The sequence below is a fragment of the Megalops cyprinoides genome, chromosome 8 (assembly GCF_013368585.1).
Source record: "Megalops cyprinoides isolate fMegCyp1 chromosome 8, fMegCyp1.pri, whole genome shotgun sequence".
Lineage (NCBI taxonomy): Eukaryota > Metazoa > Chordata > Actinopteri > Elopiformes > Megalopidae > Megalops > Megalops cyprinoides.
In genome coordinates this window covers 130,001-142,500 of record NC_050590.1, presented here as the reverse complement: position 1 = coordinate 142,500, position 12,500 = coordinate 130,001, and the positions used below count along the sequence as shown (strand labels likewise).

The 12,500-nt window shown below is 44.1% G+C and overlaps 2 protein-coding genes across 2 annotated transcripts in view; both read left to right on the top strand.

Annotated features, from left to right (window-relative positions):
- lcat (lecithin-cholesterol acyltransferase) overlaps nucleotides 1–6,405 on the top strand; it is a 9,705-nt gene extending 3,300 nt beyond the window's left edge. Inside the window, exons 2-6 of the mRNA XM_036535794.1 lie at nucleotides 929–1,085; nucleotides 2,159–2,274; nucleotides 3,301–3,396; nucleotides 3,995–4,219; nucleotides 4,879–6,405. Of these exons, the coding sequence (XP_036391687.1) occupies nucleotides 929–1,085; nucleotides 2,159–2,274; nucleotides 3,301–3,396; nucleotides 3,995–4,219; nucleotides 4,879–5,495 (1,211 nt within the window). The 3' untranslated portion in view covers nucleotides 5,496–6,405. The remainder of the gene's footprint in view (nucleotides 1–928; nucleotides 1,086–2,158; nucleotides 2,275–3,300; nucleotides 3,397–3,994; nucleotides 4,220–4,878) is intronic.
- Nucleotides 6,406–9,676: 3,271 nt separating this feature from the next.
- uba2 (ubiquitin-like modifier activating enzyme 2) overlaps nucleotides 9,677–12,500 on the top strand; it is a 14,582-nt gene continuing 11,758 nt past the window's right edge. The window contains exons 1-2 of the mRNA XM_036534986.1: nucleotides 9,677–9,981; nucleotides 11,943–12,026. Of these exons, the coding sequence (XP_036390879.1) occupies nucleotides 9,841–9,981; nucleotides 11,943–12,026 (225 nt within the window). The 5' untranslated portion in view covers nucleotides 9,677–9,840. The remainder of the gene's footprint in view (nucleotides 9,982–11,942; nucleotides 12,027–12,500) is intronic.

Genomic DNA, 12,500 nt, shown 5'->3' with positions numbered 1-12,500 from the left:
CATGTATCATTCAGTATTGCCTATACAGTAGCATATAGCATATATCATTCAGTATTGCCTATACAGTAGCATATAGCATATATCATTCAGTATTGTGTATACAGTAGCATTTAGCATGTATCATTCAGTATTGTGTATACAGTAGCATTTAGCATGTATCATTCAGTATTGCGTATACAGTAGCATTTAGCATGTATCATTCAGTATTGCCTATACAGTAGCATATAGCATATATCATTCAGTATTGCCTATATAGTGGCATATAGCATGTATCATTCAGTATTGCCTATACAGTAGCATTTAGCATATATCATTCAGTATTGCCTATACAGTAGCATATAGCATATATCATTCAGTATTGCCTATATAGTGGCATATAGCATGTAGCATGTAGCCTTTAGTTTTGTGTATAAAGTAGCATATAGCATGTAGCATTTAGTATTGTGTATAAAGTGGCATTTAACATATAGCATGTAGCATTTATACAGTAGCATGGAGCATTTAGTATTTAGTATTGTGTATAAAGTAGCATTTAGCATGTAGCATATAGTATTGCGTATACAGTAACATTTAGCATATAGTATTGCCTACACAGTAGCATTTAGCTTATAGTATTGCCTATACAGTAGCATTTAGCATGTAGCATTTATACAGTAGCATATAGCATGTATCATTTAGTATTGTGTATAAAGTAGCATTTAGCATATACCATTTATACAGTAGCATTTAGCATATAGCATGTAGCATTTAGTATTGTGTATCAAGTAGCATTTAGCATGTAGCATTTAGTATTGTGTATAAAGTAGCATTTAGCATGTAGCATACAGTATTGCGTATACAGTAGCATGTAGCATGTTTATTTCACATTTAATAGCATTAAGCGCGGCTAACTCTGACCCCCGACCCCTGACCCCTGACCCCCCCGCAGTGCCGGGGAACCTGGGAAACCGGCTGGAGGCCAAGCTGGACAAGCCGAGCCTGGTGCACTGGCTGTGCTACCGCAAGACGGACGACTTCTTCCCGCTGTGGATCGACCTCAACATGTTCATGCCCATCGGCCTGGACTGCTGGATCGACAACATCAGGTGGGCGGGGCCGCGAACCGCCGGGTTGTGTGTTCGATTCCCGGCGCAAAACGCTATGCTAACCGTGTAAAGGATGAGGTAGGGCTCACTTACCACCTGGATTGACGTTAATATGTCCGCCGCCATCGCTTTAGACTGTTAGCTTGACAATGTAAGGTGGCTGGGGCCTCGAACCGGTACGTTACGTGTTCAATTGGGACGCGACACTATAACGCGCTGGGACATGATGATGTGTAAGCAGCTAACGTGTACGGGAAGGCTAATATGCTCAGGGAACGGGCTCGCGACCCAGCCGGGCATACACCGCTGCTGCGTGCTCGAGGGCATTGACCTGCACATAGCGAACAGCTAACATGCTAACGCGTGAGGAGGAGGGTCACGAACACGGCCCTCACTGGTGCGAGGTCGGGCTTTCAACCGGAAGGTTGCGTGTTTGCATGCACTGTGCTTTAGTTAGCATGACTTTACATTGCATTGCATTCATTTAGCAGTTAGCTTTATTAGCATCAATCTCAGTCCTTAGCATCACATTACATTACATTCATTTAGCAGTTAGCATTATTAGCATCAATCTCAATAATGTGCATTACTTTATATTACATTACATTCATTTAGCAGTTAGCATTATTAGCATCATTCTCAGTCCTTAACCTTACATTACATTACGTTACATTACATTCATTTAGCACTTAGCATTAGCAGGATCATGCTCACTCCTTAGCATCACATTGCATTACATTACATTCATTTAGCAAATTAGCATAATTCTCAATCCTTAGCCATACATTACATTACATTACATTCATTTAGCAGTTAGCATTATTAGCATCATGCCCACTCAGCATCACCTTACATTACATTCATTTAGCAAATTAGCATTATTAGCATAATTCTCAATCCTTAGCCATACGTTACATTACATTACATTACATTACATTCATTTAGCAGTTAGCATCATTCTTGATCTTTAGCATTACATTACATTCATTTAGCAAATTAGCATCAGTCTTTAGCATCACATTATTAGCATGCTAAGCGTCCCGCTAACGCTGTCCCCGCCCCGCCGCCCGCAGGATCGTGTACAACCGGACGACGCGGCGGACGTCGAACGCGCCGGGCGTGGAGGTTCGCGTCCCGGGCTTCGGCCAGACCTACCCCATCGAGTTCCTCGACACCAACCGGCTAACGGGTGAGCGCCGTCCCACGATGCACCGCTCCCACGCTCCCTCGGCCAACGGGAGGGCGTGATCGGAAGTTAGCGTCACGGTACAGTACATTACGCTAGCATAACGCGCGAGTTAGCACCGCTGAGGACTGCGTTGCGTTCGTTTAGCAGGTAGCGTTATTAGCGTCCAGCTCACTCTGTCATTGCATTACGTTTATTTAGCGGTTCGCAGTGTTAGCGTTGGGCTCAATAGTTAGCATTACTGACTTTACATTATGTTACATTGGTTTAGCGCTTAGCAGTATTAGCATCATGCATAGCAGTTAGCATTACTTTACTTCATGTTACATTTATTTAGCAGTTAGCATTATTAATAAAATGCTCGACGGTGAGAATAACATTACATTACATTACATAACATTACACTACTATTATTAATTTAGCGGTTAGCAGTATTAGCGTCATGCCGGATAGTGAAAATTACGTTACGTTACATTACATTTATTTAGCAGTTAGCAGTATTAGCATCATGCTGAATAGTGAGAATTACGTTACATCACATTTATTTAGCGGTTAGCAGTATTAGCGTCAAGCTGAATAATGAGAATTACGTTACGTTACATTACATTTATTTAGCAGTTAGCAGTATTAGCATCATGCTGAATAGTGAGAATTACGTTACATTACATTTATTTAGCGGTTAGCAGTATTAGCATCATGGCGAATAGTGAGAATTACGTTACATTACATTTATTTAGCGGTTAGCAGTATTAGCATCATGGCGAATAGTGAGAATTACGTTACATCACATTTATTTAGCGGTTAGCAGTATTAGCATCGTGCTCAATAATTAACATTATGTTACACTGCTTTATATTCATCTAGCAGTTAGCATTATTAGCATCACACTCATTATTTGGCAGTATGAGCATTACGGTCAGTGCTTAGCATCGTTAGTATTATTAGCATTATGTGCAGAGCTTAGCAATTTTAGCATTGCGGTCGCTGCTTAGCATTCTTAGCGCCACGCTAACGCTCCTCCTTCTCCAGGCTACTTCCACACCATGGTCCAGCACCTGGTGAACATCGGCTACGTCCGTAACGAGACGGTGCGCGCCGCGCCGTACGACTGGAGGATCGCCCCGAGTGAGTGCGCTAGCACTAGCGTTTAGCCCCTGCTTGTTACATTACGTTACATTATTAGCCTTTAGCCCCTGCTCATTGCATTACATTACATTATTAGCGTTTAGCCCCTGCTCATTACATTACATTACATTATTAGCGTTTAGCCCCTGCTCATTACATTACATTATTAGCGTTTAGCCCCTGCTCATTACCTTACATTACATTATTAGCCTTTAGCCCCTGCTCATTACATTACATTACATTATTAGCGTTTAGCCCCCGCTCATTACATTACATTACATTATTAGCGTTTAGCCTCTGCTCATTACTTTACATTATATTGTTAGCATTTAGCCCTTGCTCATTACTTTACATTATATTGTTAGCGTTTAGCCCCTGCTCATTACATTACATTACATTATTAGCGTTTAGCCCCTGCTCATTACATTACATTATTAGCATTTAGCCCCTGCTCATTACCCCTGACCCTTCATGTTACAATCTGAGGTTACCAACACGCTATCCAGCTACCCCGACCCACAGCGCTAACAGGCTAACCCCGGCAATACCAACCCGTAGTAGCACTATTAGCATTTAGCGTTCTCTCCCCGCCCCGCAGACGAGCACGACGAGTACTTCGCCCGCCTCAAGGACCTGGTGGAGGAGATGCACGGAACCTACAACCACCCGGTGTACCTGCTGGGCCACAGCATGGGCTGCAACTACATCCTGTACTTCCTGAACCGGCAGACGCAGGCGTGGAAGGACCGCTACATCAGGGGCTTCATCTCCCTGGGCGCGCCCTGGGGCGGGGCCGTCAAGCCGCTGCGCGTGCTGGCGTCAGGTGGGTGTTGGATCCCGGGATTGTTAGCGCTTAGCCGCTGCTCTTTGCATTACATTATTAGCGTTTAGCCCCTGCTCATTACATTACATTACATTATTAGCATGTAGCATCATGGGAAATGTAGTCCCTCTTACATTACATTACATTATTAGCGTTTAGCCTCTACTCATTACATTACATTACATTATTAGCATTTAGCCGCTACTCATTGGATTACATTACATTTTTAGTGCTTAGCCCCTGCTCATTACTTTACATTACATTATTAGCATTTATCCGCTACTCAAATACAAATATTATTTAAGATTTATTGTTTATTCGCCATTAGGTTTTACATATGTTAACATTAGCTTTTGTTAGCTTTTAAAAATATTATCATTAACCTACAAATACAAACATTAATATAGCTTTACTGTTCCTTAGCTATTCGCTTTTACTAGCTTTTACACTTATTAGCATTAGCCTACAAATACAAACATTAATAAACCTTTACCGCTCACTAGCTATTAGCTTTTACAAATATTAGCATCAGCCTACAAATACAAAGCTTTATGAGCTATTAGCTTTCACGAAGGTGGACGTTAGCATTATTAGCGACGGTTCCGGGACCCGCTCCGTAGCGTAGCTCGCTGACGTTAGCGTTTCCTCCCTCCCCCCAGGCGAGAACGACGGCATCCCGCTGGTGTCGAACATCAAGATCCGGGAGGAGCAGCGGATGACGACCACCAACCCATGGATGGTCCCGACCCGGGAGGCGTGGCCGGCGGATCACGTGTTCATCTCCACGCCGGCGTTCAACTACACCGTCGGCGACTACCGCCGCTTCTTCCACGACATCGGCTTCGAGGACGGCTGGTACATGTACGAGGACACCAAGGATCTGACCTCGTCCCTACCGGCGCCGGGCGTCGAGGTCCACTGCATGTACGGGGTGGGGCTCCCGACCCCGGTGACGTACGTGTACGACGACGGCTTCCCCAACGTCGACCCGGTGGATTTCGTCTACGACGACGGCGACGACACCGTCGATAGCCGTAGCATGGGGCTGTGCAAGAGGTGGGTCGGAGCCCAGCGCGCGCCGGTGCGGGTGACGGAGTTCCGGGGCCTGCCGCACCTGGATATCGTGTTCGACGCCCGGGTGCTGGCGCAGATCCAGAGCATACTGGTCGGCGGGGGCGGCAAGGCGGAGGAGGAGGCGGAGGCGGGGGTGGGGGCGACGTTAGCGCCGGAGGGACGCGCCCCAACGCCCACGCCGGTGCCGGCGCCGGGGCTATAACCGAACCCCCACGCACCCGTACGGACTCTTCGCCCCCCTGACCTCTACAGCCTGAAACGCGCCGCGACCCCCGCGCTACGCTACGTCATGTTACGTTAGCCCTGGTCGAGCCGGCAACCTTCTGGTTCCGAGCCCTCGCTCGGGGAGGGGAGGGGGGGATCGAACCACCCACCTTCTGGTTACATTACATTACATTTCCCCACCCCGCCGTCACGCCGCCAACCTTAGCGTGCAGATACGGCGCTAACAGGCTAACGCTATTCCCAAGTTACTTGTCATAACTGTTATAAGCTGAGGTTAGCAACATGCTATGTAGTTAGTCCCGCCACAGTGCTAACAGGCTAATGCTATTCCCCAGCAAATTGTCATAAATGTTACAAGTTAAGGTTAGCGATGTGCTATCTTGCAGCGCTGACCACGGTGCTAACAGGCTAACACTAACCCTAAATGTAACAATCTGAGGTTAGCGGAGTGCTATCCAGCTACTCCGACCGCAGTGCTAACAGGCTAACGCTATTGCCCTGTAACTTGTTATAAATGTTATACGCTGAGGTTAGCAGCATGCTATGTAGCTGAACCGCCCACAGCGCTAACAGGCCAATGCTAACACTAACCCTAACCCTAAATATTACAATCCGAGGTTAGCGGAGCGCCGTCTAGCTGCTCCACCCGCGGCGCTAACAGGCTAACGCTATTCCCCAGTGACGTGTCATGAATGTTACAAGCTTCGGTCGCGACCCCCCGAGGGTCCGGGAGTTGACGGTTTCTCCCCTCCCCTCGCCCCGCTTTTCCCGGGAACCGACCCCAAGACCGCCCGGTCGAACGCTAGAACCGAATGAGACTCCCTGTTGCATGCTAACGAAAAGAGCGTTTGTTGCCGTGTTTATGAAAATTAATAAAAGAGTTATTACACTTATGAAGGTCTCTGTGTGCATTATTAGCATTTAGCTGCTACTCATTGCATTACATTATTAGCATTTAGCTGCTACTCATTGCATTACATTACATTATTAGCATTTAGCCGCTACTCATTGCATTACATTATTAGCATTTAGCCGCTACTCATTGCATTACATTACATTATTAGCATTTAGCCGCTACTCATTGCATTACATTACATTGTTAGCATTTAGCCGCTACTCATTACATTACATTACATTATTAGCATTTAGCCGCTACTCATTGCATTACATTACGTTATTAGCATTTAGCCGCTACTCATTACATTACATTACATTATTAGCATTTAGCCGCTACTCATTGCACTACATTACATTATTAGCATTTATCCGCTACTCATTGCACTACATTACATTATTAGCATTTAGCCGCTACTTATTGCATTACATTACATTATTAGCATTTAGCCGCTACTCATTGTATTACATTACATTATTAGCATTTAGCCGCTACTCATTACACTACATGACATTATTAGCATTTAGCCGCTACTCTTTGTATTACATTACATTATTAGCGTTTAGCCGCTGCATTTCCAACCCAAAGGCCTACACATTAGCCTAGCATACAGGTATAAATCATGAATATGATGTGGTGCCTATCCTCCGCGCTCCGGTGCCTTCTGGAAATAAATGAGAGCTCTTACAGAGTCTGATGCAATTAAGCTTTTGGATTATTGCATATGCTGATCGGTCATATCCATATCCACAGCCTGCATCCATCCTTTCTTCCCTTTCTCACTCCTCCCATCCCAGACCCCCAGCTTCCAGCTCCTCCCAGGTCCCTCCTTCAAGATCCCCCCGTCTTCCATGTTACTACACCATTATTTCATTTTTTAAGCTGGCAGATGTCAGCTAGGCTAATGCAGGCGATCGGCTCCTATTTTATAGCTGTATGACTCATAAAAGAAAATATAAAACTAAAATGGGATGCTAATATGCTAAAAGGAGGCAAAAACGTGCTAACACGCTGTAGGGGCGTGTCAGGGGGAGGAGATACAATAAGCGCAGGCCGTGAACCAATAGGAGAAGAGAAGGGAGAGAAGATGCAATTAGCGCAGACTACGAACCAATAGGAGAAGAGAAGCGAGAGAAGATACAATAAGCGTAGACTAGGAACCAATAGGAGAAGAGAAGGGAGAGAAGATGCAATTAGCGCAGACTACGAACCAATAGGAGAAGAGAAGCGAGAGAAGATACAATAAGCGTAGACTAGGAACCAATAGGAGAAGAGAAGGGAGAGAAGATGCAATTAGCGCAGACTACGAACCAATAGGAGAAGAGAAAGGAGAGGAGATACAATAAGCGCAGGCCGTAAACCAATAGGAGAAGAGAAGGGAGAGAAGATGCAATTAGCGCAGACTACGAACCAATAGGAGAAGAGAAGGGAGAGGAGATACAATAAGCGTAGACTAGGAACCAATAGGAGAAGAGAAGGGAGAGAAGATACAATAAGCACAGACTACGAACCAATAGGAGAAGAGAAGGGGGAGGAGATACAATAAGCGTAGACTATGAACCAATAGGAGAAGAGAAGGGAGAGAAGATGCAATAAGCGCAGGCCGTGAACCAATAGGAGAAGAGAAGGGAGAGGAGATACAATTAGCGCAGACTACGAACCAATAGGAGAGGATGGCAACGACATTGTCCTGCAATAGCTTTCAAATACTAGAATAGCCTAGCATAACCCCTGGCCTCACCCAACCCCATAATCATACAGAATATTAATATTATTACACAGCATATTAATAACAGTTCTTAATGCTATTCCCATAGCGGCACTTTAATCACCGCTATCATTAAAATGCTAAATAACTGTAGTGCTAATGTAGCAAATCAGCGATATCATGTGACGCTTATTAATTTTAGTACTTAATATAACGCCGCTGTAGGCCTCACATTCATATTGTGATTATTAGCATTAGCATTCATGTCAGATTATCGGCACAAAAACAGCATTTTTATAATATTTTAATACTTTTATTACCTCTATACCCATTTTATGAACGTTATTTATTATCGTTTTAATCACATAATCATATCAGGAATGAATTTTTTCCCAGAATTCAATCTCCACCGGCTCGGTGACAGACACAAATCCAACAGAATTAGCCGAAACGCTAACATGTTTGACACGTTTTTATTTCCATTTCTCAGAAACAAACATATAAAACTTTATTATATTTGAATATGAACATGATCTTCATGAATATATAACGAACATTTTGCATGTTTGCACATTTATTCAATGTATGAAATCGTTTAATAAATAACTAGGCTAAACAATTAGCATTTTGCCAAATTTATTCTGTTCTGTTATTGAAATGAATAAAGCCTCTCATCCATGTAAGCTAAATATAATGCTAACTACAGCTACATACAGCCATGGAAACGGCTGCTAATGCTAACTACAGCTACGTAAAACTACGAAAACCCTGCTAATGCTAGCTACAGCCATACACATCAATACAAACGCCTGCTAATGCTAGCTACAGCCATACACATCTATGCAAACGCCTGCTAATGCTAGCTACAGCCATACACATCAATACAAACGGCTGCTAATGCTAGCTACGGCCATACACATCAATACAAACGGCTGCTAATGCTAGCTACGGCCATATACATCAATACAAACGGCTGCTAATGCTAGCTACAGCCATACACATCAATACAAACGGCTGCTAATGCTAGCTACAGCCATACACATCAATACAAACGCCTGCTAATGCTAGCTACAACCGTATAATCTATACAAACGCCTGCTAATGCTAGCTACAACCGTATAATCTATACAAACGGCTGCTAATGCTAGCTACAGCCATACACATCAATACAAACGGCTGCTAATGCTAGCTACAGCCATACACATCAATGCAAACGCCTGCTAATGCTAGCTACAGCCATACACATCAATGCAAACGCCTGCTAATGCTAGCCACGTCCATATAAATCTATATAAACGGCTGCTAATGCTAACTACAGCCACAGAAATGGATCAAACCTCGATCACACACACACACACACACACACACACACACTCACACTCAAACACACACTCACATACACACACACACACACACAAGCAAGCCGAGCAACTCCAACGCTAACCGCTAACCCTCCAGCGCCCCTCCGCACCTGCAGGGGGCGCTAACCAAAACCCACCACCCCAGTTAGCCTAGCCGATCAAGCGCCCCCCCCAAAAAACTCTACGCCACCGCGGCTAACTCTCCTCCATCTCTGCGTCCGGTCCGGTTAGCATCTCTGCTCCGGGTGTTAGCATTGCAGCTCCCGGTGTTAGCATTGCGGCTGATTCTCTCTCTCTCTTTTTATCTTTTCTTTTTCTCATTCCCTCTCTTCCTCCGGGACCCCCCCCTGCCTCGCGGATGGCGCAGCTCGTGGGCCCGCTCCGCGCCGAGCTCGCGGAGTCGGCGGCGGCGGCGCGCGCGCTCGTGGTGGGCGCGGGCGGCATCGGCTGCGAGCTGCTCAAGAGCCTCGTGCTCACGGGCTTCGCGCGCGTGGAAGTGGTGAGTGAGAGAAAGAGCGAAGAGAAAAGAGAAAAGAACGAGGGAGAAAGGAGGAAAAGGAAAAGGGGCGGGAAAGGGGAAAGGAGCGCGAGGAGGAGGGCGCGGTTCGGTTTCGGGGGTCGCGAACGCGGCGCGCGTGGGGTTCGGTGGTGGGTTCGGGGGGGGGCGGGATTCGACGTCGGAAAGCGCGTCCGAAAACGTTAGCCTGCTGTTTTTCCTTTGTGTTAGCCTAGCATGCTAACAGCCCCCCCCCCTCTCTGTTTATTACGGTTTATTAGTATTAATAATGTTTTCTGGGGTCGAATAATGCCGGGGGTCGCGACCCCGTAGCGGCCCGGATTAGCATGCTAACAGTCCGATTTAGCCCGCTCGCTAATGGGCGCTAACGCGCTAATGCTAAGACAAAAAACATAACTTCTGTGACGCGTCACGGCTTTGCGTTTTCATTCGTCCGTTCGTTCGTGTACAATAATATTAGCCTGATACCCGGTTTTAAAAGCTAGGCTATCGAAAGCTAACGTTAATATCTGTGTCTAAATGCTAACAGGTAATGAGCGGTGAAGCTTTATTGTTGTCCTTAGCCTGTTTGCAGGCTAATGCTAATGTTTCCATAAGGTAGTGATGAATGAACAGTAAAGCTATGTTGGTATTTGTATATGTAGGCTAATGCTAATGTTTCCATAAGGTAATAATGAATGAACAGTGAAGCTATGTTGGTATTTGTATATGTAGGCTAATGCTAATGTTTCCATAAGGTAATAATGAATGAACAGTGAAGCTATGTTGGTATTTGTATATGTAGGCTAATGCTAATGTTTCCATAAGGTAATAATGAATGAACAGTGAAGCTATGTTGGTATTTGTATATGTAGGCTAATGCTAATGTTTCCGTAAGGTAATAATGAATGAACAGTGAAGCTATGTTGGTATTTGTATATGTAGGCTAATGCTAATGTTTCCGTAAGGTAATAATGAATAACAGTGAAGCTATGTTGGTATTTGTATATGTAGGCTAATGCTAATAGGTATATTTGTAAAAGCTAGCAATGAATTAACAGTAAAGGTTTATTATTTGTAGGCTAATGCTAGTCTTTGAAAAAGCTAATAAATTGTAAACAGTAAAGCTTTATTAATATTTGTATATGTAGGCTAATGCTAATGGGTCTTTTTGTAAAAGCTAATAAGTCGTAAACAGTAAAGCTTTATTAATATTTGTATATGTAGGCTAATGCTAATGGGTCTATTTGTAAAAGCTAATAATGAATGATCAGTAAAGCTTTAATATTTCTGTTTGTAGGTAGGCTAATGCTAATGTTTGTAAAACGTAATAATGAATAAACAGTGAAGCTTTATTAATATTTGTATATGTAGGCTAATGCTAATATTACTATTTGTATTTGTAGGCTAACGCTAATATCAGTAAAAGCTAATAAAGCTTTACTTTTATGAATGACTTTTGCCTTGAAACAAAAGCTAACGTTAATATTTCCAAAAGCTAATAGCTAATAAGCGGTAAAGCTTTATTGATATTTGTGTTTGTGGGCTAATGCTGATGTATGTAAAAGCTAATAAAAGCTAATAAGTAATAAGCAGTCGAGCTTCATTAATATTTGTACTTTTAGGCTAATGCTAATATTCATAAAAGCGCTGTTAATGTTTGTGTCTGTAAGCTAATGCTAACATTTGCATTCATGTGTTGTTAATGTAAATGTTAACAAGCTACATTTGCTAACACGGACGGTTTTCTGTCGTCTTTAGCACCTGTGTGAATGCTAAATGTAACGTATTAGCATTAGCATTAGCTCTTATCCAGAGCATCATGTAGTACGGATCGGGAGGCTAATAACCGGGAGGTTGCTGGTTCGATTCCAGCCCGTGTAAAGGGGTAAAGCTGTAACCCGTGTTAGCGGCTCCGGGTAAGCGCTAACGCTAAATGCTAACAGCGTACCGGTTTTCCGCAGATCGACCTGGACACCATCGACGTTAGCAACCTGAACCGGCAGTTCCTCTTCCAGAAGAAGCATGTGGGCAAGTCCAAGGCGCAGGTGCGGCTAGGCTATGCTAAGCTATGCCAGGCTACGCTAAGCTATGCCAGGCTAAATTAACTGTATTAAGATGTAATAGGCTATGCTAAGCTATGCCAGGCTACGCTAAGCTATGCCAGGCTAAATTAACTGTATTAAGATGCACTAGGCTCTGCTAAGCTATGCCAGGCTATGGCTGTGCTACACTCTGCCAGGGTATGCTAACTGTGTTAACCTATGATAGACTATTGTAGGCTATGCTAAGATAAACTATGCTATGCTCAGGTATGCCAGCCTATAGTAGTCGTGTTAAACTATGCTAAATTGTGACAGGCTATGCCAACTGTGTTAAGCTATGCTAAACTCTGCCAGGCTATGCTGTGTTAGCCTATGGTAGACTGTACTAGGCTATGCCAGGCTAAGTTAACTGTATTAAGGTATACTAGGCTATGCTAAGCTATGCCAGGCTATTCGAACTGTATTAAGGCATATTAG